The sequence below is a fragment of the Anomalospiza imberbis genome, chromosome 3 (genome assembly GCF_031753505.1).
Source record: "Anomalospiza imberbis isolate Cuckoo-Finch-1a 21T00152 chromosome 3, ASM3175350v1, whole genome shotgun sequence".
NCBI classification, from domain to species: Eukaryota; Metazoa; Chordata; class Aves; order Passeriformes; family Viduidae; genus Anomalospiza; species Anomalospiza imberbis.
The window spans coordinates 62,039,392-62,066,374 of record NC_089683.1 but is presented as its reverse complement, the minus strand read 5'-3'; the positions used below and the strand labels follow the sequence as shown (position 1 = coordinate 62,066,374).

The 26,983-nt window shown below is 42.8% G+C and overlaps 1 protein-coding gene across 8 annotated transcripts in view; it reads left to right on the top strand.

The window, feature by feature from the left end:
- PHACTR2 (phosphatase and actin regulator 2) overlaps positions 1-26,983 on the top strand; it is a 131,775-nt gene that overhangs the window by 56,226 nt on the left and 48,566 nt on the right. Inside the window, exon 1 of one of the 8 annotated variants that reach the window (XM_068184735.1) lies at positions 2,674-2,917. The exons of 6 other annotated variants lie outside the window; for them this stretch is intronic. In XM_068184735.1, coding sequence (XP_068040836.1) covers positions 2,875-2,917 — 43 coding nt within the window. In that variant the 5' untranslated portion in view covers positions 2,674-2,874. Of the gene's footprint in view, positions 1-2,673; positions 2,918-17,157; positions 17,274-26,983 lie in introns of those variants that run through there. One more of the 8 variants, XM_068184734.1, reaches the window with a different exon arrangement.

Here is a 26,983-nt window from a genome sequence, read left to right as displayed (position 1 = left end):
ACAACTAAACCAAAAGAAATTGGCAACTACTTCAATTACATGAAGGATGTGGTAACTAAATTTCATTTATTTAGCTCACGAATTGACTTTGAGGACTTTATTACGTCACGTGAATCATTGCAGACAGATGGTATACACTTTTGCATTGTAAACTGGCCTTTTACGCAGGAGGGGAGCACAATTTCCTTTGATAAAATTAATGAGATTCACCAGAGGCAGACAGGAAAACTTTCATGTTCCTGTTTACAAGTGACTCCAAAGAGGTAACTCTAGTTTCTCAAAACAAACACTTTAAAAATAATTTTTCAACGTAAGAAAAATGAACATGCCAAAAAAAAAAAAAATCCTGAGAAATTAAGGACAGAAGTTGTCTAATACAATAAACCACCCTTCTGGAAGCCTTTCCTTGGGCTGACAAAGGGACCATTAGGCCATCTACTTTGCCCTTGGCTCCCACTGCACAATTCAGCCTGGTTCTCTGCATAAGCCCCACTCAGTTGTCTTCAACGCTGTGCTTTGTATGGAACCTGGATTTGGGGTGTCAGACAAAGAGTCCTTTCTTCAGTGCTTGAACATCCAGGAGTGTTGCAGTGCTGTTCTATCCTTGCAAGGGCACTGTTGAGTTAAAATGCAACGTCTTTCCCAAATGCATTGGCTTTTCCTGTACCTTTTGTTGGAGACCGCTTTCTGGAATTTCCGTCTTATCTTGTGGATCTCTTTCCAGCTCTCTCACGTCACACAGCATCTTTTTAAGGGAGAGACAACAACACTGGGTATGGGACAGCACCTTTTGTCTGATAAAAAGCACAACGATGCAATGGGGTTTCTACCTACCCTTTTCTACTTGCACAGCTGTATGTACACACCAATCTCTTTTCCACCAGCACTAGCTTAATAGGAGCTCATGTTGAATTTCCCCAAGCTCCTATATGGAGTGACTTTCAAAGATACATTCCTTGGCCATGTAGGTTGTGTTGTTCCATCCTGCAAGTCTGACTTTTTTTTCTCATTTTGACTCTATTAAAACTTGTTTGAAAGACCTGAGTTTGTTAAATAATCCAGATAACTCCGTGACTGCCTTGTTCTCATTATCACTCTGTTAATATTTGCTCTGTCTAAAATTGCTGCCAGTGGTGATTTATTTAGTCTTTTAAAGCTGTTTGAAAAAATACTTCTCTAGGTTTCTGATGAAAACTCTGAAGAGCCTCACTGCAGCTCACCAACATCTTCATTAAATGCTGGTGCTGCTTGGACAATTGATCTGCTTTTCATTTAGCTCTTCATCTGTTTGTGCTTTATTAATTTTGTGCTGTACTCACTTTTTCTCTCTTACTAAATAAAGTACCTAGTAGAAGTCTATTACACTCAAGCCTCTGGCAATTTAATGCATAATCATATAAAATGAGGAAATAAAAGAGCTGTTTACCAGGAACCTATTTTCTATTAAAAAAACCATGAAGACTAGCATTAGTTGTATTCTCCATGTATTAGCTGACAATCACAATTCTTCTGCCTCCCACACAAGCAGCAGCAACTTCTTGTGCTCCTTTTGTGTCCTTGGTATGGGCCCCACACTAACACACTTCTCCATCCTTGAAACACCACCACAGTAGCAACACATGCAAAGATCAGCTAGCCAGACATCACTTCAACCCCTCTAGAATTTTGCTCTAAGATTTCCAGACCAGTGGGAAATTGTAATTTCACCATGTCTTGCTAATAGATGTTATTTAGGTGAGCCTCAAGTGATATATATGCATGTTATTTAGATGTTATTTAGGTGTCCTCCAGTGATATATATATATATATGCATCTCCCTGCTTATTTCTGGATACTGCATAGTAATAGCTATTAGGTACTCAAGGTTTTGGGAGTTTTATTTTTTATTATTTCTCTCTTTATTTTTTCACCAGTGTTAACAGTTAGTTGTTAGCTCTAGCATTAAGCTTATACCACTGCTTGGATGATGCTTATGCTTTAAGGAAAACAATAATTTGTTAGTTTTGCCCTAGAGCTAAATGCACAATGTCTTTTCCCCCCCCCCCATCTTTCTCATAAGTTAATCCCATTGATTATCCCTTCTTGTCACTTGTTACGGCAGAGTGCTGTCTGGATACCGCTGTCTTTGACTATCTTCTTTCTTTCAAAACCAAAAGTAGTCCTGTCTTCGATTATGTACCTGTGTGTGTGGCGAGCGTGGGGCTCTTTTCCAGACCTCAGCCACAGCCAAACGAGCCTGGTCAGGATCCCATGCCCTGCCCGGGCGCTCCTCTTCCACTCGTGACAGCAGCGCAGCCTGAAAACTGCTCCCAGCTGTAAGGCACCTCCAGCAGGGCGATGGGATCGCTCCCTGCGGCTGCCTCAAGTTTCCCCCGTACCTTCAGAGAGGATGAGAAGGAGTGGGAATAACTCCGTGTCTGGACTAAGGCTTTGGAGCAGGGCGGGGGTAGGCAGGGAAACGACAGAAGCGCGGGAAGCCCCGCTAGTTGCGCACCGTCCTTCCCAAACTCCGTGTAGCTAAAGGGGGGTTTTCTTTCTTTGATTTTTTTCTATTTTTTAATTTATTAAAGACCTCTGCGATCCCGGCGCTGCCCCGCGCGGGGCCGGTGCGGGAGCGGCGCGCAGCCCCCGGGCCGGGCGGGACCGGGGCGGTGCCGGGGCGGAGCGGGGCGGGGGCGAGGGGCCGGGGCCGCGGCGGTGGCCGGGCAGCTCAGCGGGATGACAGGCAGCAGCCGCCGGCCTGCAGCCGGAGCAGCCGCCCCCCGCCAGCCGGCGGGGAGCGCGGGCCCGGCCAGCACCGGGATGTCCCCTCGGGAGCAGCCGCGGCGGAGGCTGCGCGCCCCGCGGGCGGCGTGAGCGCCTCCCGGCCAAGCCATGGGCCAGACCTCGGTCTCCACGCTGCCCGAGCCGGCCGGCGGTAAGTACCGGAGGCGGCGGGGCTGGGGGCTCCCGCCGAGGGTCCGTGGTGGCGGCGGGGGAGCCGCGGTCCCCGGGCCGGCGGAGCGGTGCCCGCGGTCCCGGGGCCGCCGCCGCTGCCCCGTTCCTTCGGAGCGCAGCGGAACGGGAGCCGCGGTCGCTCCCGGCGCTGCGCTGCCCGGCTCGGCGGCCCCCGGGGGGCGAGAGGCTCCGCCGTGCCTCCCCCCTTCCCCGGGGCTCAGGGCTCCTTCTTTCCCCGTTATTAAATAAATAAGTACGAAGGCTTCCCCTTCGTAGGGAAAGGGAAGGAGCTCTGGCAGCTCGCCCAGGAGCGCGGCTAGTAACCCGCCCAGCTGGTTGCTTTTAGCTCCAGGACATTTTATGTGTAAGCAGACTGTTGAAAATAAATAAATAGCGTGTGAGTGGAAGTGTTTCGGGTCCTTTCCCCCACCACCCCCATCCCCCCAATAAAGCAGTCCTGGCTGTTTGCAACTTTTTGAAGGTAGTACGAGCTTCTTGGGATTGTTGTTAAGATAACCTGGCGTGTTTTAGTTACTGAAAAACATAGTGGGTCTCTTCCCACAATAATAGGATGTAGAACGTAAATTAACTTCAGCGAGATTTGAAGTTTCCTGCGAAATTCCTGCATGCCTATTTTTCCTCAGTGCCTGTTTCCTTTACATCCATTAAAAACAAACAAACAAACAAACCCAACCTACAAAATCCTGTTGTGGACTTTAATGCTGAAGACTGAACTTTATCCTTAATTTGCTTATTGTTGTTAATGTGGGAATGTTTGTCAAATAGGAGACAGTGCAACAGTCTTTTCCTCTTTTATTTTTCCTTCATTGCTGTTTCAGAGAATAGTTTCAGTATTAACACATAGTTTTCAGACAGACTCGGTTATATTCCTAGTCATTCCAGTCAAAACCTTGAATGATTTTCTCACCTGTCAAACATAGCATGAAAGAAAAATTGGACCATTTCCAATAAATGTTACCATCCTGTTGAAGGTTTCATGCGGCAGCCAGTGTGTTAGGATTGTTTCAAGGTAGTCATCGGAAAGCAGATGTAAGGAAACAGATGGACCGGTTAAAAATTTTGTTAAACTTCCTGTACAAAAAAAATGACCAAACTCTTAAGTGCAAAAGTCTATTGTGAGAGCATTTTGCCTTGGGGGGCCTGTATCTTGACTATGGATAACTGTGGTGCCTATGTTTGCTTAGCTGGATGATAATGGACAATAATTGGGCTGATTTTCTAGCTTTACCTCAAAGAAAAAAAATTCACTCTTGAATTCTTTCCTGATTGAAACTGGAATTTTCAATCAGGAGCAGTAAGAGACAGGTGTCTGAAGATGTATGTTACAATAATGCAGCCTCAATTTTGCCAAGTAAATTTTAGTTATCTTCATTTTAAGAGCACTGCAGTTTGTGATGTGACAGTGGTAGTGCCTCTGGGAGGTTTCTAGAAAAGTAATTCCACTGCACTTTCATCGCTGTTGAAATTGTAGGGAGGGTATATCCTCAACAAGGAATGATAGGGGCAAGTGGGTTTCTGGGTGGCACGGATTCTTAGGGGTGCACTCATTTGTTTAGTCTGTTTTACTGATGTGGTCTAGACACTTAATCCATTGTGAAGTTTGGGAGGCCCTGTCCATCTGTGATTACGGCAGGAGCATGACTTCCACTGGTTCCTGTTCCATGGGTTGCCCTTTAGGCAAGCAGGCCTAAAATCTTCGCTGATTTTGGCGTGCCAGGCAGCTCCAAGCCATTTAAGTCTTTGACAGCTGCTAGAGATTAGAGTTGAAGGAGATATGTCTTGCACACGCAGGGGCTACAAATCTGTTTTAGTGCTACGGAATCAATAGTCCATTCAGATCCCCAGTGAGCCACACAAAAGCAGCTGTGAGGAGTTGCTTGCTTGTTCGCTCCCTTTTCCCCCCACCATGCCAGCCTGGAGGGCTCAGACCCTGCCCTATGAGGGGCTGTTAGCTCTGTGCAGGGCAGGGCACCACTAGTAAATCACCACAGGGCCTTTAGGTAGACTGGTAAAGTGAACATGGTTTGATGTAGGAAACTAAAGTAAAAGATCTCCTGTAAGTCACAGGGTGACTTACAAGAGACAAAATAAATATATAATGCAATATACTCGGGATTGACTTCAGCCGGTGTCCTGGAGTGTTGGGTTTTTAAGATTTACTTTAATATAAAGGTTTTACTCTCAGAAATGTAAATATATGTTGAAGTATTTAAACAGATCAAGGTCCTAGTGTTACTTTCCCATTGAGTTAAGGGCAGGACTGCCCTTAACCATTAAATTCGAAGTCCTTCTCAACTGGGCAGATGTAGACTCATACCAGATAGATTAGCATGCCTATAACAGAGGAGGAACTTCAGATTTTCATACTCCATTGGAACTTTCTTTAGCAATACCGTCATGCTAGAGTTTGCCATCAGCTGCATATGAATGGGTGTTGAAGTGTTTTGGACAGGAGGATTTGGGCTTTAATCATCTCTCGTAACTATGAGTGGTAGATGGGCAGCAAAGCAGGTCTTGGATTGCCCAGTTGGTATCTGTAGGCAGCTTTTGCTCCTTCTCCTAGGTTACAGATTTCCAGTCATTTAGGTAGTTTTTCTAAAGCTTGTTTGTTATTTGCCATGGTTAGAAAATGTGAAGAAACATCAATCGCAACAGGAGCTTGGGAAGACAGTAGAGACAGTATAGATATGTGGATAACAAGGAGCATGTATCCTTGTTCATTTTCTTTCCTCTTCTCTGATTTTCCCACGCCTGGCAGGACTTGATTAACGTGATCTCTCCCCCTTTACTGGCTGGAGTTGAGTGCTTTTGGGGGCTTATCAGCCATTGTGTGCAAAAGCTATCACTTCTACTTTCTGATCTAGAGCTTATCAAAGGGCAGCAGAGCTGTGCACTTTTATCAGTTTGTTTTTATTTTTTTTTCCTTTTGGATTTTTTTTTGGTAGTTCAGTACTAGCCAAAGCACAGAGAAACAAACAGTGGAGACATGATCAGTATATTGGGAAGGCAGCATTTCAAAGCAGAACTAGTTAGGTGGGAAAAGATTTTTGTTGCTTCGTGAGTAGCGATGCCTTTCCAAGAATGAAATTTCCAGTAAAAACAGACCTTGTTAGTGTTCCTAGGAATAGGTCAGGCAGCTCAGCATGGAATGTGGAGCACAAGCAGAGGGTATGGGAAGGGGTAGGACAAGTTGCAAAGGGAAGGTCCCGGGAAACTCTTGCCCCTCTGGTCAGGGTGCTCATTGGGACCAGCTGAAGATCGGGGTCAGAGCCCTGTGCTGACCTCCTGTGCCAAGGATGTGACCTGCAGGGCTGTTTGCTCTGGGGTGGGGGGGAGTTCCTCGCCTCGCATACGTTTTGCAGAAACAGAGCACAAACTGTCGGTCTTGCGTTTCAGCCTTTTACAGACACAGTTTTTTTTTTCAAAGGCATGTTCTTCAACAGCACAGGAAAGCCATTCCCCACCCAGCTCCCCCCATGAGATGAAAGCAGTCACTGGTAGGATCCTGTTGTTTGTTGACCTTGGCACTCGGTGAAATGATTCTCATAGGTCAGGAGTGAACATGTTTCTCAGACTGCTGCTTTTCATCTCTCTTGGCTTTATGGGATTTCCTGTTCATGGACAAGGAAACAGCAGCTTCACCTGTGCCTGTGCAGAGGAATTGTAATCGCGTTAACTGGGCAAACTTGTCATAATCCTGAAATTAAATGGAAAACTAATACTTGCTTCAGCACTTCTAGGTGTTGGTAAACAAGCTAATTGGTTATCCATGGAGAAATTCCAAGACTTGTCTAGTAGAAGAAGTTACTCCAGTAGTGCTCTGCATTAGTAGCTACTTGTGAGCTGTACTGAGGGCACTGCTGTGGAGCAAGTCCTCCTGTTCCTGAGGAGTTGGACATTGAGATGCTCAGTCACAGACCTAAATTCTCATCCTGACTCAGTCCACTATGACTCTGAATGTGCAGAAGAGAAGAGTAATAATTCTTTAAGGGTTCAAAAAGGAAATTGGTTTTTCTCCTCTGGCTATTTTTCTTTTCTAAAGTGGAAGAACTTTGAAACTCATTGCACTTTACAGGAAGGCATTTCAAAGCACTTACAGGTGCAGTGAACTACTCCCAGCACACCTGTCAGCTGGTCATTTCAGGTTTTGCTGCACTTGAAAGAGTGGAAAGCAGAACTATTGAGATGAAATGGTAAGTGTCCTTTCATGTGAAGTCCTAGATGACATGTCCACTGCCACAAAGGACATTCTTAGCATAGAGTCTCATCTCCCTTTTTTTTTTTTCATGAGATTTAAATTGGTTGGGGACTTTGAGGCTGAACTCTCATAAGACTATGTTAGGAATCCTCTTAATTTTTCCCTGCTTTTTTAATGCTTTTGTAAGTTATGCAAGAGTTGTAACTACAATGTAAAGGTATACCGTTTTCATTTGCTGCTAAATTTCTATCCAAAGCTATTCAGCTATTTTTGGGAAACTCTTCACCCTACCAGTGTTGTCAGATGAGACTACAGTTGTGACAGCTTCAGAATTTGGGTTAATTAAGTATGTAATCTGCCTTAGACTTCAGGTTGATTGAGTGGATATTGTGGATGCCTAGTCAAAGGTATAAAAAGCCCATGTTTTCAGACAGAATGGGTAGCCATGAAGCTGCCTGCTACTAATGGGAACTGCAGGAGCTCTTTTTAAAAGTTGGTGCTTGTGTTTCTTGAGCTGAAATATGAAAAGCAATGGCAACTGCTGGAAGCATAGGTCTCATCATGCTCCCAACACCTTGATTCTGATTTGTGCTGTTGGTGAGGGTCTGAATGTAAGCGTGAGGAATGAATCGCTATTTATAGAGAAAAAAATGTGCACCCTTTTAAGTATAGCATGTTTAGGGAATATGAAGTGTACATGCTGCCGCACGCTCTGTGATCCGCCAGAGCAGAGCGGTGCCCCCGCAGCAGCAGCTCCTCAGCTGCAGCAATTCCTCACTGCAGAGGAGGCTGCAACCTGAGCCTGCACCCTGGGGCATGGCCGAGAACATGGGTCTCATAAGGACACAGGGCACCAGCCACACCACAGCGACCACATGTGTGTGAAAACAAAGGTGTAGTGCTCAACAGGTTGGTGTCTCACCTCTTCTCCCTCTGAGGCTGCTTCAGGGATGACCAGAGTTTCTCCTCATTTAGCTGCCATGGTATGTAACCTTTCATGTCAGGCATGCTGGCTGAGATGTCTTCATGTGCTGATGTTTGGTAGCCACTAATCACCTGTTCGCAGTGTTAATCATCAGCTTCCTCATCTGCCTGAGGAGAACGAGAGCTCCAGGGCAGGGGAAGAGCCTTTGCTGGCTGCCTGTGTTTGTGTGGGGGTTGTCTTCTCAGATGACCACCTCGATACTTCCCCCAGATGAAAAGCTGCTGGAAGATCTTGTTTCCTGCTGAGCCCCCTGTGCTAAGCCCCACTGACAACTGATCCCATGCTGCTGGATCCCAGCCACCCCTTGGATCAGCTGTCCTTCCTTCCTAGATCCTCTTCCTTGGCTTTCTTACTGCTCCTGAGTAATATGGCCTCATCCTTAGCTGGTGTTTTCTGTTAGAGATTTCAAAATGCTGTCTGGTCCTTCTTATTTCATTCCCTGGTTTAAACGGGAAAACTTATCAGAAGGAAGCATGACAGCACCTAAGGGAGCCAGTAGGAAACCAAAGAGCTCTCAAATCCTCATCATTGTTTGCACCATATCGCAATCCAGCCTGTTAAAAACAGAAAAGACTTACACATTTATATGTTTTTTTTTATATATTTTTTCCTTAAAGTTGCCCTTTATTCATTTTGGACACTGATGTTTTCTGACATATGAAAAATATAACATTGCAGAAAAATACTTATGAATCGATGCTGCTATGAATTTGTTTTTCATTGAATTAATTGTTTTAAAACACAATGCTGAGTGCTCTTAATGCCTTGGGTCAATCACTGATGGATTTTTAAAAATATTTCAGCAAACAGCCTGCTCCCAGAACTTATTTCTACCTATTGTATTAAAATTGTAACAGTGGTTAGAAAAATATTTCTGATATGCAGAAATACCCCAACTAGCTGCCATTCAGTCCCATATGGAGAAGTTATTCCTAAGCTGTCCATGCATTGTCTTCTGTAGCTGGCAGCAGATTCCTGATCCTGTTCTTTTTCTGATACATAAGGATTGACTTTCGAGTAGGGCCAGTGCTGGGCATAGGAAAAAGAAAGGAGGTAGTTAGCTGGTGATGATAAAATTACTCTAATAACAGGCAGTGGTAGCTCTGGTCTGTTTTGCCCCAGCAGATCCCAGAGAGTGAGGCTGGCTGCTGGTGCCCTTTCTGAGCCAGGAGAAACTGTGACTACAAGCCATGGGCAGGGAAAGTAGGCAGATGATGAAGGGTGCTTTTTGTTAGTTTTTTCATGTCCCAAAGCCAAATCAAAGAGTGACACTGAGTAATTTGTATCCCCCCCTGTACATGAACTCTACAAGCCCAACACTGTCAAGTGTGTTTTTGGGCAAATGTAAAATTACGGTGGGGTCTGGAGTGTGGCGTTTCCTGTAGTGTCTTAGGAAATGGTTCAGTAGGAACTAGGTAGGAAGATCACCAAGGATATCCAGGTGATGCAGGGTATGAAGTTGGACTGTTTTTTCTTCTCACTCTGTTTGACCAGAATCACATGGGTAACAGGGCTGGGGTGTCTTCTCTTCTGGGTTTGGAGTTTTTTTCCCTGGGTTTAAATATTACAATATGTATCAGTACATAAATATTACAATATGAAACAATTTAACCTCGTCTTTTTATAGTCCTCATAGTGGTTTGGACTAGCAATCAGCAGAAACCATGAAATCACCTCTGGTAATCTTAAGACAGCTCATTATTAGAAAATCTGATTTAAGACTTGAGTTTCTTGCAAGGCTTGATACAAGATCGCTGCAAATGAATAGGAATTTCTTCTGTCCCTGACTTGGTTTATGGACACTCAGAAATAAAGTCTCTGTCCAAAGGGAAAGTTTTATTTACCTTTTTGTTCTCCCACTGCTTTATACAACTGTGATAATCGGTAAGTGGGAAAAGGCTTGGGAGAAATGAGGATCTATGGCTGTTCATCATTGTATGGAAGTATAGGGAATGCTATCAGGTTGCATGTCAGTAGAATGGGAATGACAGATCATCAGAGGGTTAATACCAAATCTATGTCAATGATACTTTTGTGAAAATGAAATTTCATATGAAAAGATAAGGGCTGTGATTGCCTTTTTCTTCCCTGATTCCTGCAGTGATTTCATATGTATTAGAATGATGTTTTGCCTAGCAGAGTTAGGCTGTGATACAGCCGTCCTAACATTTGAAACTGTAAAAGCAAAACCAATTCTATTCCCAAAGATCAGCCTGCATTCCTCACCCCTGAGAATGTGCTTTTTTTTAGTAGTGTTTTAAGATGTCTTCACTCTGACCATCTGCCCAAACCGTCAGCAAATCCTCATCAGGTAGATGCATCCTAGTCATTTCAGTGTTATTTAATCCTTTTTGTATTTTCTGAATCTGAATGTTTTAATATGTCGCCCAGTAAAAGCCCAAGAATGGCGCAGAGGCCTTGAATACTGGGTGGGCTTTAGAGCCTGGGCTATTGCATGATCTATGCAAACAGATCATGTAGTTTATGATCTAGAGATAATTTGCAAAAAATACAGACAATCTCTAATGTTTATTGATTTTAGCCAACTTAGTGATTTGCACAATTAAAATAACTGTAATATATGATGAAACTTGATGTTTTCACTGCTATCGTAATTTGCACTTTCAGCTTAAACATTGCTGACAAGACTTAGAGACACACGGGTACTCTTTTCAAGCTTAAGAGCTTTTCTTTATTGCTGGAAGCTTCAGCTCAGAAAGTGAACTCTTGACTGGGTATTTGTCACCCCTGGTTTTACTTCTGGGGTTTGCAACACTGTTGATGCACACTTAAATGATTGTTGTTTCACTTGACCCTTTCTGCTGAGGAGGAAGACAGGGCTGGCTCTTTGTGCCCTGTGCCTGCATGGCTGTAAAGCAAGTGCAGGCAACATGAGGAGAGTAATTTGGATCCCAATTTCTGTTTGTTAGTCAGATCAACTAAGTAAAATAGCATTTGTCATGAGTGAAATTCGGTCTGAATGCCCAGGAAACCTCATGGGAGGGTAGCCTGTCAGGGAAGAGGATGGTATGTTGAAGAAACAAGCTACCGCAGCGGGAGCCTGGAAGATAGAACATGGAAGGTTCCCTGCCCATGGCAGAGGGGTTTGAACTATATAATCTCTAAGGTCCCTTCCAACCCCAGACATTCTGTGATTCTAAGCCAGGCTTTGCATTCAGCTCAGCCTGCTGCAGTCGGGTGCATCACTGATCTTCCCTCTCAAACCAGGAGCTGCGAAGCCAGCGCCATGTACCAGTGTCCATGTCTGCCTTCTCAGCAGACTGCAGCCTCTGCTGGCGTCTCCCAGTGTAAGTACTGTTGGGAGGATGTCTGGAGCAATAGAGTTCATGGAGGAGCCCTAGCTGCAGCTCCTGTGGGGAGTGAGATGCCCAGGATACATGTTCCTAGCCAGTGTTTGCCCATGAGGCTGTGGAAAGCCTCAGTGTGGCTTGTACATCTCTCACCTCTACTGTTGAAGGAACTTCAGTGAATTTCACTCAGCAGCAGCATCCTGAGTTAAAAACATGGTGTGATGTGGGTATAGTAAGAGAGGGTCCAGTTTGTGACTCCTCTCCCAATTGCTCTCCTTGCTTATAACCCTCAGAGATCAACTTACCTGAAGCGTTTATGTCATAACAAGCAACATAAAGTCACCCAGGCTGAAAGCTAATCTCTGTGGGCTTCTTTTCCCTCCCTTTATTTCCCCCAAGATCCTGAATGAATCAACAAAGAAGTGACACTTTCATTGCATGCTTATGAAAGAGATTTAGTGGGATACACTCAAGTAATTTGAGTCACGTTACAACTTAAAGTCCCTCTAAGCTGGTGGGGAATGATTCTTAGATACTAGCTGTCTTTATGAGAAGAAAAAAAACCAAACAGTTAATTGCCAAGAAATTAGATATGTTTAAATTATGCATTTATAATGTGTTATAATTTATTTAATTGTTAATAATTCAGAACTGGCTGTGCATTTCTTTCCCTGTAAATTCATTCAATGTGTCTGAAAATTATTGGTTTGTTTCTTGGCATTTTATAGATTTATTGCGTATCTGAGGGGAAGGAAGTGTTGCTTTTGGCACAGATGCTAAGAATATTCTTGTTCTGAAAATGTGAAGCAATGTTTTAGTGCACTGCAAATCTGGCCTCCTTTTTGTTGATACAGAGAAGGGTGTAGTGGTTTTCCTGCCTTACACATTTTACCACCATGCATGATTCTCCTATTCTCATGAATTGTTCAAGTGATTGATAAAAAGAGGAGAATATTGGTATTAATAATTAGAGCTAAAAATCCATACGAGGTTTAAAACAATTGCAGTAATTGCAGGGTAGTTCCTGTGCTTAAATTCCTGAAGAAAAGCTTTGAAAGGCTGGTCTGACTCTTATGAGAGCACACTAGATTTGATTTCTTTGAAAAACAATGCTATTGTTGATTCTTGCTTGAATATTGCTGCTTTTGACACACGGAAGTTGTGTATGGAAGAAATAAGTGAGACGTAATAGAAACTCTGTCTGTGCAAGGGAACGAACAGTTAAATAGACAGCTAAGACTGGGGACAAAGCCAGTTTCTTGAGAGCTGGACAAAGACCAAGCAGAAATAGTATATACTTTAGTTGGAGGAGAAAGTAATAAGAGAGTAGCAAAACATGAGCCAGCAAGAAAAAGAAAGAGATATTAATAAAAAGCATTGCAGAAATTACCTGTCATTCTGCTTTAAAAGCTTTTTGTTGGACGGTACTGTCAAGTAACAGTGTCATGTTACAGAGAGAACATGATTCTGAAAAGAGGACAAAATTTTGTGTTGGAAAAGCCTAGGGAAATTCTCAGAAACCTGAAACTGAAAAAAAAAGTATCTTGGACACTTACAGCAACACCTCTGTCTTAACTCCCCCCTGCACTTCTCCTCCAGCTGATTTAATTTTCCCATTGCTACCGGAGGCAGTGGGGCAGAAGAGGAGGGGAGCATGTTTTAGCCAGATCCAGCAAGATGAACAGTGTGTTTCTGAAAGATTTAATGCACCTGGAAACTCTGTAGCTTTGTATGAAGTGTATTGCAAAAGATGTGTTGAAGGAAAAAAAGCATTTTATGTCACTATTATCTCAAGGATTATGTATTTTTGAAAGAGAAAAAGACAAAAAAGAATGTACCTTTCTAGCTGACAGCCATGCATGGTGAACAAAACCTTGAGAATACAGGTTTGGGCCACTAGAAAGTATACAAAAGCTAAGCGTTATTTTCAATACATTTTCAATACTGTTGACAAAAGTGTGGGACTTCACAGGTTTCTCTAGTTAGTAGGAGAAGCTGAACACAAAATTTTATGTCCGTCATTGCACACTGTCTCTGTTGCATAGACCAATTGTTAGTTTGGTAATGGCTGCAGTGGCTGCAGCTCAGCTCTGTTAAGAGCTGCTGCAGTGCAAAATCAGCAAGATCTGATAGCATGTAAGAATAAAGGCCACAGAAAAGCACTCTGGCGTGATCTGGAAGAGTTCATGTCGCCCAGCTCTGAAGTCTTCCATGAGTATTAATCAGTTCTGAAGATGGACCTTGTGTGATAACTAAATATTGTTTCCACCCCCCCCCACTTAGCTACAGATGGATCATGTCAGACCTGAAAGTCATAGACCGTGGATATAAGTGATTCAGCAAACGATTGAAGTCATGCCATGGATCTTGGTGGTTTTACCTTTCCACCAGCTGTCCTTAGGGATCTGCTTGTAGAGAAAACACCTCTCTCTCTCTCTTTCTGTAGCTCATCCTACATTGCATTCAGGATTTCCTCAACCACAGAAGAGAAACATTGCAGGAAACATCACCCAAAGGTGAGAACCAAAAAAACAAAATATCATTGCTGTATAAAATCCTTTGTTAGGTGAGTTCACCGTGATGAAGGAATCAGCTGAAGACAGCTAGTGAATTATCCCACTGCTGTGGTTAATTCTTTCTTTAGCTTTTGCAGGGGAGCAGGCTCCTCAGCCCCTGCCTGCCTGTGGTTTAGCAGATAACATCATTACACCCTGACAGTCCCTGGATGGGAATGCTACTGGTTAGCATATTTGGAAACCGGTTTTTTAATCCCTGAGGGCCTGTATATAGCAGCAGGGCAGAAGGGAGACCAGTGTCCTTATGTCAGAAGGGAGGTGTCTGGTGGCACAGACAAGTTTTTCTTAACCCCCTAAGAAATGATACATCCTCTGTATATATGGGCCCAGAGGTTTCTTTCTTTCAGTTTAGATTTCTTCTTGTTTGTGCAGTAAATTCCACGTAAGACTGAGTGGAGAGAAAAGGAAGAACAGATGCTGCTAATTAAATTAGCCATTTCCTAAAAACAAATAGCAGGCACTTCAATCTCATCAAAAAAATGCCAGCATGGAGCCCATTCTTCCTGGTTTAAGTGATTGCTTAAATGTCCAGATGTCAGTTCAGGGAAAACTTGCAAATGTAGAGAGGTTTGTTTTGTCTTACTGTGCATATTTCCTTATAATTCAGTCTTTGCACCTACCATTTTTAGTGCCTTTTTTAAAAATCTATTTTTTAACATATGGAATGGTTGCAAAAGTTTTGAAACAAAAAATGTCGTTCTTGTGGGGTAAAAAACCCCAAGGACTGTGTTTGAGGTGAGAGAGAAGGGGGGAAGACTGGGATAATGCTGAGGTGGTGCAAGAGATGATGCTTCAAGGAGATGGGTAGTGAAGTAGGAAGCCTTTTACGAGGACTTGCAGTAGCCATCTTTAGTCTGGCAGCTTGCTGCAACAGTTAGGAGAGAAAGACAACCATTAGTTTATTTCAATGCATTTATTGTTGGTATCGTATTGGTGGCTCTTCCTCTGCCACATTAGCAGGAACATTTTTCTTCTACCCCAGGAATTATGAGTGAAGTCTCACTGAGTGATGCACATGTGTGGAGTCACATATACTCACTGAAGTTTTTACCATCAGACTAGGATTGATGTTATATTTTGCTATAAATGTTCGTAGCACAATTTTCAAGAGAACTGACAATTTTTCAAAATATTTGTCGTGTCCATGAAAATAGAGAAGCCAGAGGTCTGGTAGTAGCAATTGTTTGTCATTGTAGGAACGGTACATGAGAGAAGGTGAGAGATAGAGCAATGCTGCCCAGAGCTCCCCAGTAGTAGAATAAGGCAGATTTAGGACATGTGGTAGGTTAAGAGTCCCTTCAATAGCAGGGATTTGCTCTGGCCCTCCCCAGTTCTGAGTAGATGCCGTAAGAAGTAAATTGGATCATTCTGTTTTGAGGATACAGCCCTGCATTTCCTTCATTGTTTCTGTATTTGCCTGAAAAAAAGAGCCCTTTGCATTAAACTGCCTGTCAGTGAACTTAGTGATGAGAACTTTTCCTTGCACAAAAACCTACATGTTTTTTAGTTAGTCCTTGCAGTATTTTCACCAATTACTCACCTGTTCCTACCAGCAGAGTTTTGTGCTTATAAAAACAACATCCAGATACACCCCAGACAAGTACTATGACTTCATATAAAATTGAGATTACATTCAATAGCTTGACCAAAACACCTCAAGGGCAGTATTCTAGTACTGTACATTTAGCCCTGGCTTTACACTCTGGCTTGTTTTAGTTGTGAAATTGGTGGGTTTGTTAAAATATTATATAAAATATATGGAGTCAAAGGTCCTTTCTAAAAGCCAGCATGCAGGGCCATGGATTCCAGAGTATTTAGAAATGAGGCCCTTCCCTCTGCATGAATAACAAGAGTCACTTCATATTTTGTATTTGTGTTTTTCTGTGCTCAGTTGCTTCCCTGGGGAGCAGGTGCTGAGCCTGGAGTGCTACTACTGCTGGGGAAGGGAACTGTGCATCTGTGTCAGCTCCACACTCCAGCCAGGGGGCATTCCCAGCCTGTATGCTGACCCTTTTACTGCATAAAAGTGTGCAGTATTAGTAGCAGATAAACCATGGTATTCCTAGCACATAAGGAAATTGGGCAGATACAGTGTTTTGTCTTGCTCTGAGCGTGAAGAAAATGTGTGTGTGCCATAGTAATCCTTCCATTTTTTTCCTTGTTATTAATTTATTTTTTCTCCTTAACTTTTCTCAAAGCTAAACTTCCCACGAAATTCAATTATACTCTAAAAGTCTATGTTGTCATGAAAGATAATTAAAAGTCTACTCAAACCTTTGATTCCCACGTGGTCTAGAAAACAGAAGTTTAAAGTTCGCAGAGAGGCTGACTGAAGTGGGGAGACAGTGTTGGTGATGGAGCTGTTTGGATTGGAAGCTTTGAGGACACATCTGAAGGTTTTTCATCCTCCTCAGAGCAGGTGTTACCTGAAATTGGATCATGTTTTCCCTGGTATCTTGACACAATCCATGGACCCTTGCCTTTAGTTTGCTGTTCCAGCATTGCTGAGCTGATTTGGCGAGGGCTGATTTACAGCGGGTCACCAGCTGGATGCTTGGCCAGGCTGCGCCTCCTGTGCTGACATCTGTCCAAAAACTAAAGGCAGCCTTTCAAATGCAAGGCTGTGTACAGCCATGTTGTATGGGCCATGTACATGTTCACAAACGTGAAACTGAAGTGTTCTGGTTTAAGTGAAAATACTTAGGGAATTGGTTCTCAGTGACCACTATTCATAAATGCATGAAATGTCATAATGTTTGTCAAAAAGCTTCTGAGTGGGATACATCTTGCATTTCTGTACTTTCCAGTTTAGTATGTTATTTATGATCCTAGGAATTAAAAAAAAAATAGAGAGCCAGTTAACACTTGATTTAGTTTAATTTCATTCCTTCTACAACAAGAAAATATTCAGTGAAGGTTAGTGGTGCTTTTCTAGCACTTTTTTTAAACCTGACTGTGCTGCTGTGCTTACCTATATTCCTTGTGTTTTTCATTTGTATTGATATACAGAAAATTTCCTACTAGATACAGAAATCTTGTGGTTTGCTTATCATGGCTTATATATATTTCATCACAGGTTTTTCCCTGATCTACCGTAGCTCTTGTGAGCACAGCATGTGAAAGAAATGCTTGCCCACAGCAAGGAGTTGCATGGTGTAATGCAATGTACCAGTCCCTTTTTGGGTCTCTCCTGGTGTTAAAATTACCACTCTCTCCCAAAGTTCAGCATCCAGCTAGGGTGAAAAGTGAGTACAGGTTCTAAAAATGTTGAATATGTGTGCCAAGTACTTGAATGTTAGCAAGAGTGGGAGGGAGGTTCAGGGGAAATTGTAAACCTTTTTCAAGGCAAGCAAAATGACTGAACTCTTTATCACTTCTTTTCATTTCCAAAATGTCACAGCTTCTTGCTAAGCTCAATGAAGTTGCCATCATTTATTTGTAAGCTGCTTGAAGGTGTTCTTTTAAAGAATAATTATTAACCTTTCTATTTCAAAACCTGTTCTCATACAAAGCATTTTTCACTGGAGATGGAGTTGCAAGGCAGTTTTTTTTCAGTACAGCATTGAATTTTTCAGGAGTTTATTTCCTGAGGGAGGTAAATTGCCAGGGATTTCAGGAAGGCCCTTTGCTCCTTCCGTTGAGGTTGGAGCTCAACAGGTTTCAAACCACACAGTGCAATCAATGCTAGGGAGTGGCTGTGAAGACATTGTGCCTTGCAGAGGGGCTCAGGGTCTGGGTTTGACTCCTGCTTGCCATTCCAGGGCTCTCCAGTGTTCCCTCTGTGCCCACTGGGCATGGGGAAAAATAATCTATGACCTGTGGGATCTCTGCTTTCCCTTCCCTTCTTGGATCCCTGCAGCAATGTTATTTTGGGGTCTGCTGGGAAGAGCAGAGACCCTGGAAAGCAAGGGAAAGCAAGCACTGCCTGCCAGGATGGACTGCTCACCTCTGGGCAAACCCCCAGAGAGAGACCCTGTGGAAGTACCACCAGTGGAAACAGTGATTGCTCCTTCCTTTGTGGGACACTTGGTCCGTGTGTTGATTCACTGTTAACTAAGCAGATAATTAGCCCTTTCTCTCCCCTGTTGGGTGCATCAGCTGTTGGGTGAGCTGCAGAAAGCTCAGAATGAGAAACAGTTGGGTCAGGCAGAAATTGCAAGCAGGAATTTCTGAAGTATTCCTGTGGGCTTTCCTAAGAAACGGCTCGCTTTCCCAGGGACCGATGGAAACAGGAGAGCACTCTGTCTCACAGTGTTCCCTCTCTAGGAAAACATTTGGTAGTGGTTTAAAAAAGAAAGCTTTATAGAGCTTAAATAATGCCAAAGATGAATTTGGTGAAGACTGATGCTGTACATACTCTATTTGCAAGGATTTGGAATTTCCAGTGCTGCTTGGAGTTGCTAGCAATAGGTCCAGGGCTTGCCAGTCATATTTGGGTTTTTTTTGCACTACCTCTTTTATTTTAATCATGTTCTTATTATGGCACTACTAAGCACATGGCTAAATAGTAAAGCTTTCATGCTCAATTCATCTGTATCAACAAGGTCCTGGCACTCATAATCATAAAATTAAAGAAACTTGATAATTGCAAGAACAGCTTCTGTTTAATTCATTTTTTAAAGTAATCCATGTCAGTGTTTTGTATTCTGGCTTGTAATTACTCAAGGATCATGTAGCCTGGTTTACCTCTAAATAAATAAGGAATAATAAAAATATTTTTTAAATGAAAGCTACATTTTTAAAGGTTTAAAGACAGTCTTAAAGAAAATACAGAATACAGTGAAGCGTGTCATTCCATACATTGGAGTGACCCCCTGTACACATTAATCTGGCTAAAATAGGCTAAATTTTTCTTGTTGTCTGTATTGGGTTTTGTACAAAGTAAAAAATCAATATATTATCTGATTCACAATCAGCCTGAATGCATCTTAATGGTAATTGGAAGACTTAAAATGTTTCATTGGGCTATGATGACTGCTAATTCTACTTAGAAAAAAGAATGGTTTTCCTGCACAACAATGTATTTATGCATGGTGGAGTAATTGGGTGAGCTCAGGTGCCCCTGACAGGCAAATAGGCATTTCCTCTGGTGCCCTTTGAAACTCTGCGTGCTGAAGCTAAGTACTGAATGAATATATTAGGCCATATGGTAGTGTAGTGCTGGAAGGCAGTGGTGGGGAAGAGATGGGATCTGGTATTTTTTCTGTTGGTCCTTGCTTTCCAGCTCAAGAGATGCTCATCCAAATCCACCTAAAGCAGTTCCGTTTAAGCTGGCACATAAAAGTTGAAGTTGGCATTTTATTTTAGCCTACAGACAGCAAAGATTTATTTTATGATTGCTTAAAATGCCAATGTCTGAATAAGAAAGTTAGAGAGGGACATGGTGGCAAACAAACTCATAGGGGCTTGTGGATAGCTAATTTTTTTTTAATGCAACAGCTGAGCAGATGTCAATGAAAATCAGAAATCTGTTGTTCAAGGTATTGTCTTTCATTTCATACTTGGAGCTGAAACAAGAATGGTCTTTCTGGTGTTTGTCCCTACCACTTTTTAAACAAAGATGTTCTGATCTATGGCTAGCCCTCTTTAAGCACTGTGATAATGCAGTCATTCATTATTAACAGAGAGCAGAGGAGAAGTGGAGGCCTCAAACACATCAGGAACAAGCAAGTGGGGAAATGAAGGTATCAATTATGTATCTGCCATGTTGATGATGCTCTTACAAAGTTGTTTTCCCCTAAGGGAAGAATTAGCTGGGAGAGCAAAGCATATTCTCAGTGCCTTCTCTGACAACAAGATGACATCTCCCCATCTGAAGCTTCAACAAGCCCTTTTCTTTAGCCCCTTTCCCTCCCAGGAGTACTTGATACTCTGCTTAGTCCTGGACTGGTGCCTGGATCTAAAAGGAGAGTGCTGCTGGCTCTCCCGCAGGGAAGAGGGATCCTGGTTTCCAGCCCTACCTCCACAAGGGGCAGGCACCTGTGCCCCCAGGGTGAGCTGTGAGCAGGGCAGGCTCCAGCCCAGCATCCAGTGCAAGGAGCTGGAGGGCAGCAGCTTTCTCATTTGTAATTTCTTCCAACTAAAGTTGTTTTTTTTTTATTGCCAGCGCCTCAGTTCCATAAACACTGATTCCATAGAAAGACTTAGATTAAAAAAAATGTATGAATACAGCCTCAAACCTTCATGAACATGGTACTACAATTCCACTGGGTTTTACTATAGTGATTTACAATGCCATCACCTTTCTTGATGGAATTACTGTTTCTTGATTATGTAGGAAAGGGACCATAATTGTTTTTAAAGTAAAACTGAATCCCATCACAGTTGCACGGATTTGTCCTGTGACATGAACATGCCCTGCTGAGAAGGGCAGCTGAGCTGACAAATATATATCAGCTTGTGCCTGATTTTCCCCACCTTGGCCCTAGTAAAGAACAAGTTACAGGGAATAAAACAGCTGTTTGCTGTGTGGCTGGGGATGAAGAGGGTAATGAAACATGATGCAGAGTAAAAGTCAGCTGTAGCTTGGCAACTCCCTTTTCCTCATAGCAAAGAAGATGACTTAGACTGTATTATGAATTATGATATTATACATACAGAATGATATGAATTATTTTTAAAGGCTGTGCTTTTAGAGTTGGAAAATTAGTATTTTGACTAAAAAGACTATGTTTAATCATTAATAGGTTGTTTTGAGTATTTTGGAGTTTCACTATTATTGTTTATTCAAACTGGTATCTAGCAACAAAGTCGAGCATTTTAAAGGCAGCTAAAAACTGAACTTAAAAATAAACACAGTTCTTTCTACAAAGACAGCAGAGCTAAAAGCCTGTACAAATATTTGCAATGACAGCAACAATCAGAAATTTGTTGGTTGGGTTTAAAAGTGTTCTTGACCTCCCTGGCAGGGTTCTGAGGCCAGCAAGGTCACATAAAGAGACTATTTGCTTTGAAGTTGACTTGCACACATTTGGACAAGTGCAGTATGCTGTTTCCTGTACTAGAAAAAAAAGGTGTTGAAGTGTTGCCAGTATAGAAGAAAATGGTGCTCTTGAAAGGCAGCACAATGAGCTCTGGGCTGTCCTGTCCCAGGCATTTAATTACATGACTGATCAAATTGCTCCTAAGGTTTTGGGTATATAAATGTTCTGTTATTTGTAGATCAGGAACTCTTTGTCATAGTACTTAGGAGTGAGGAAGCATTGGGATGGGAGCCCACAAAACCAAACCTGCTTTCAGATATAAAAACATGTTAATTTTGAAAGATTTGATTAAAGGGAGTAATATTAAAGGGAAAAACACATGTAATATTCACATGTAATTGTGTTTCGCAAGGGCACTGGAGGGTCTGGAATGAGTTGGGGTGGGTTCCCCACCTTTTTTGTACTGGAGAGGAAAACAGCTGATGATGTTAGCACTTCAGGTGGTCACTGCTTCAGCACTGGATGTGTTGAAGGCATCAGAGCATCTCTCGCACATATTGGCAGTGAGCTCAGGTGATCGCTTCCTGGCAGAACTCTTCCCTTTCTTCACAGACTTCTCTCCCCTTCACTCCTGTTCTGTTCTTGCCCCAGCTCAATGGTACATTCTCCAGCTCAGAAGTAGGAGCTGACTCAGATTTAGAAGCCCAGACAAAAGGCTGTTTTGTCTCAGAGTAGTGATAACGTGCAGCCTTACAAATGGTCACCATCATGGCTGGTGGTTCATCTAAGGTTTCTGTTGTGGTGGTGCAAAAACACAGGCTGAGATCACTGGAAGCCCATTTGTGTGGGCAGCATCTCTGTAAAGCTGTACCTGCATGCTGCCTCTGCCTGCAGTGGTGATGCCTTCTGGGGACACAGCCAGAGATCTGCAGGGAAATGCCTCTGTCTTTCCAGGTGTATCGCAGGCATGGCTGAAAGGCATCGGAGAGGGATCAGCAGTGAGTTCTTTAGCCAGTGATGCAGTGTAGGGGAGTTAGCAGAATAATCTCCTAACATCCTACAGCAACTCCTTTGGAATGATGGACACCTCCAGAGGAGCCAGCCAGCTGAGACCTGTGACAGCCTCAGGCTTGCTGAGGGAGAGGAGAGGAGAGGAGAGGAACTTTGGCCATGCTTTTACTCTTTTGCTAGGTTTTTGACTCAGAGTGGACAGTGAGTAGCTAGGGCCACCTGAGGGTGTGGCATACCTGCCACACCATCTTTCCTGTCAGTCAGCTGGCACTGGGGATCCTCCCCCACCTTCCCTTGCCTCAGCAGGTGCTGCTGCTAAAACCAGCCATCCAGGGGCTCCTGGCCTGTTTGGGGCAGATGGAGAGTAAATTGCTGCTAACTGGGGTGGTGGAAACCAGGGCCAAAGGCTTCCCTGTGACTCTCACCCAGTTTTATCTCATTATTGGTATAACACACCTATTAACTACTGCAGAGGTGGTTGCTTTTAATTCCTCTTTGTCACCACACGGGAGAGGGGCCACAGGTGCTTCAGTTTATTTTCACACTTCTAGCCAATATCTGCTGGGGAGATTTACTACTTGCCTGCAGCTAAAAAGATTAATTGTAAATTTATTACAGTTATATTTCTTCCCCATAATAAGGCTATGCCAAGAAAAGTCAGTAAAGAAGTATTTCCAGTTTTGCAGTTCTGGTTTTCAGATATGATGTTCTAAAATAATATACTGAATTTAATAAGATGAGTACATGCAGCTTACTCTTAGGTGAAATTAGAAAATCATCCAAAAAAAAAATTAAACTACAAATAGAAATATATACCATTATGCTTCAAGGAGATTTATTCCTTAATATTCAGACACAAGAAGCATTAATTTTCAATTAGTAGCTCAGTTGCTCAAAATAGCTAGGTTGCTCTTTTATGTACAATGCTCTTAGTTGTTTTTTCTGTGCCCCCACATCTCTGTTATTGTGCCTGGATTTTTTTTTCTCCTGTCTTTGTGGAGGAGTTGCTTTGACCTTTGATATGATGTTTTTTATATCTGGAAAATGTAACTGTTTGGAAACTTTCCATTTGCTGATTTTTTTTCTCAGGTATTGGAGTTGAAGAAAAAAGAATAAGCAACCTGCATTAAAACTATGATCCCTTTCCTTCTGGTTGGAGCCAGCTGTGTCCAGGGTGAGGGAGGAGGTAACAAGAAGATTTTTGGCCAGATTGCTTTCAAACCTGTATAACAGGATGGCTGAGCATTTGCTTGTTCCTTCTTCAGGAAACTGGAAGTTTGGAAGTTAAGCATTTTATTGAAGAGGAGGAAGAAGTTGTGTAGCTGTTCCAATAAGGGCTGCATGTTGCCAAAATGTCAATAATTTACAAACATGTTTGTGGGCATATTGCAAGCATAGGTCAGTTCTTTTTTTTTTTTTTTTTTTTCAGACCTTAAGAGAATCCCTGATGTGTTTTGACATAAGAAACAGTTGAGAAGAGAGGTGGTGAGATTGTAGAGGCCTGCCTGCAGTGCTCAATGCACTGTAGAACACACCCAGCTCAGATGCCAGTGTGGATAGAGCAGACGAGCTCTGAACCATGAAGTTCCTGCATGGGAAGTGTAATTCAGTGAGGCTGGGTAGCTGTGACTGGCTGTGCTGCCTTTGATATTTTTAGCGTCTCTTCAGAGTGTCTTACAATCATAACTTTGCTTTTTTCCCCTGTAGAATTAACCCCGTGGGAGTGAAAACTATATTGTGAAGTAACGCTGAATCTGGAGGTTACAAGTGTGTTATCTGCATTTGGGATGCACTAGCAAGAGACAATTTGGGGTAATTATAGCCTGTAACCTGACAAACCAACAGTGCAACAGCACTTAAGTTGAGGTGGTTACTGTGACCAGGAAAAAGAAAAAGCAACATTTTTTGCACTTTGCCCCAGTGATGCAGCAAGCACATGTCAGGCCCCAAAGTTAACCCTGTTTTATGTCCTGTTTCTTGTGTAATTAGTAGGAAGCCCAGGCCAGGTCTCCTGTTTGCTTGCTGGGGATCATTGTCTTATAGGACTAGGGCATTCTACCTAAGAGACAGATAGCTAAATAAGCTTTTCCAGGCTTTCAGCCAGTTAATCCCAGGTATACAGCTAAGAAAGTGAGAACTAGAATAAATACATCATTGTTTGTAATTCTGGTCATATTTCTTCTCTGCACATTGCAGAAGAGAACAGTGTGGCTGAGCATCCCTCTAAGCCACATGGCTCTTTGAAACATGGAGCCCTGAGCATCCATGCTGTGACTTTCAGGGAAGCACATGCTTCCCTCTTTTCCTTTGAAGTACCTGTCTAGCAGTACCTGTGCTTTTTGCAGAGCTTAGGGAGGGCCTCATCACAGGCAGACCAGAATGTGGTCTTTTGAGCTGAATTTTCCACTCTTGCTGGGTTTGACTTTCTGCAGCAAGGTAACATTTTGCTTGTGGAAGCAGTGGGAATTGGCAAGGTTTGGACTTTAGGCCCTTTCTGGACTTTGGCACTGCTGATCCAAGTGTGATTCCAACAGCCCCAGAGGCATTTGTGTGTGTCCATGTAGAAACCTGGAGGTATTCAGGCCATTGTCTCCATCCCTGCTGTGGTTATCCTGGGAGGATTCCCTCTGGCTGTTCCAGGGCAGCAGCCAGCATCCCTATGAAGTAGCCACTACCCAGCCTGTGTAGCTGATTGCCAGCAGGAGGTCCAATTAACATTTGGCAATATTGGCAGCTCCATATGGAAGCTACCACTCTGCCGCCCACATTTGAACTTCAGCTTTTTCCTTTCATTTAATTAAAACACAATCAAGTCAATTAGCTCATTACAGAGTTTCTCTAAAGTTAAACTCCAGATGTATGGCAAGGCAAAAGCATGCAGATGCCAATTCATTGTGCTGCCTGGAGGTAGATTATATCTCTCCCATTTACCAGTTTATCCACCATGGATTAGCTTTATTTTTTTCCCTTCCAAGTAGGTTAAAAAACAGCAACAACAACAAAAAACAAAACAAAACAAAAACACCCACAAAACAAAAATGTGAGAATGAAAAAAACATCCTATCTGGTTCGGGTCAGGAAAAATAGTAATTTGAGATACTTATTGAAAATGACATTAATAGTGTCAAAATTACTTCTGATTTTTAATGACTACGTCAAACCTTTTGTCATGCAGTGTCTAGAAGATTGCCAGTAAGCTTGAGGAATAAGCAGCTTATATTCTTATAATATAAGTTGATGACTTACTGCTAATTGGGGATAATAGGCAGCTGCAAAAACATGTTCATTTTGCTGGCATAAAAACCGTGATTTCCAACTCTCTGCCCTCTGGCAAGGCAGTATAGAAAATCATATTGTTGTCAGAAGAGGTTTTGAGGTCTCAATAAACCAAGATGACTTTTGCAGCACATCCCTGCAAGGCAGCAGGCTGCAGTGGGAGGAAGAGAAAAAAAAATAACTGTACTAGCTAACTGGTGGTTAATAAGCACAGAAGTTGAATCCAAATCCACATGTAAGGTAACTCTGAATTGGGGCCAAGGCATCTTCTGCTGCATTTCTCAATGCACTCATGGTTAGATGTGGCAATACCCTGAGTCACCTGTATTCTGACAGGACGAAAAGGCTTTCCTCACATGCTTTAAGAGTGATGTGGTGATACCACGGCAATACTGCAAGAGAATTATTGCTAGTGAAAGTATTAGGCACCATTGCTACCTCAGTGCCTTGCTATCAGTGGGGCATTTGATTCTGTGCCTTTTCCCCTCTTGATTAGGTTGTCCAGCTATAGGAGGAGGACTTTTCCTTCATCTTGCCACTGTTAACCTTGCTGTATGACAAGGATCCAGAGCTGCAGAGTTGCAGTACAGGTGGGTAAGCCTTCGTTGATGTGGGTGAGAGAAAGGACTGCAACATGAAAGGTGCAGCATGGTAGGGAAAGAAGAGAACTTGCATTCTGCTGGCACTGTCTTGTACTTAACAGCCCTGATGTGAGAAAGAATCCCTTGAATATCTACCAGTACTCCAGCAGGATTGGATTAGATCAGTTGTGTAGAAAGGTGCTGGTGAGGGGAGCGCAGGTTAGGTTCTTCTGCTAGCTTTTCATTTTCACTGCCAAGAGAAAAAATATACAGAAGTAAAAAATGCAGACCATCTAATACTATAAATATAGTCCTAATTTCTTTTGATCATGAATTTCTTTAGGTCAAAGATTTTAAAAAATGGTCTTGCTGCATTCCAATCACAAGGCCTGGAACCAGCAGCAGCACACTGTTCAGTTCACAATAATTGATAATAGACTTGCTTGAAATTATCTGGTGGGTTGCTCTTCTGTTGCATTTTGCTCTTATAAAGTTAGTTGTAAGTTCTTATCTGAAGAAAGCGTTAGCATGTACCAGTGCTGACGTCTTAGTGTTGAAGTGTACCATGCTCTGGGAAAACTGTGATGATTTCACACACCTGCCTGAGCCACACAGCATCTCTGGAGATCATTCACAGCAGTAAAATGGTTCCTCAGCAGCTACAGAGATCAGCACTGCTTATTGCAAGGAGCCTTCAAGTAGCCTAAGACATGTTCAGTCATCTCTAAGCATTTGTAGGAAAGTCAGGGTCATCCACAGACTGATCTAATTTTCTCTGGCTGCCCACAAGCTTGAGGAGAGGCTGTCCTTTTTGTACATGTCATCCAGTTGACAGCCCATGTGGCATGATTTGGCTTTGCGGTGTCTCTGCTAGCCTTGTTGTTGGCCTTTTGCAGCAAGATCTCCTCATCGTGTGACAACGATGTGCAGGATTCATATCCTCACTTCTTGTCCTTCTTGTGCACCCAGCTGATCCTGCAGCTGGAAAATCTTCCCCTAGGCCAAAAGATGGAATATGGTCATGTAAACTATGCAGGTACTATAGCCAGATGTCCTAGTGTCAAACTTCTTAATGTTTATTGAAGGCAATGAAGTGACTCACTGGCTTTTTGAAGAAGTCAGGACTTCAAGACACTGTGTATACAAATAAAAGAGTAACACAAG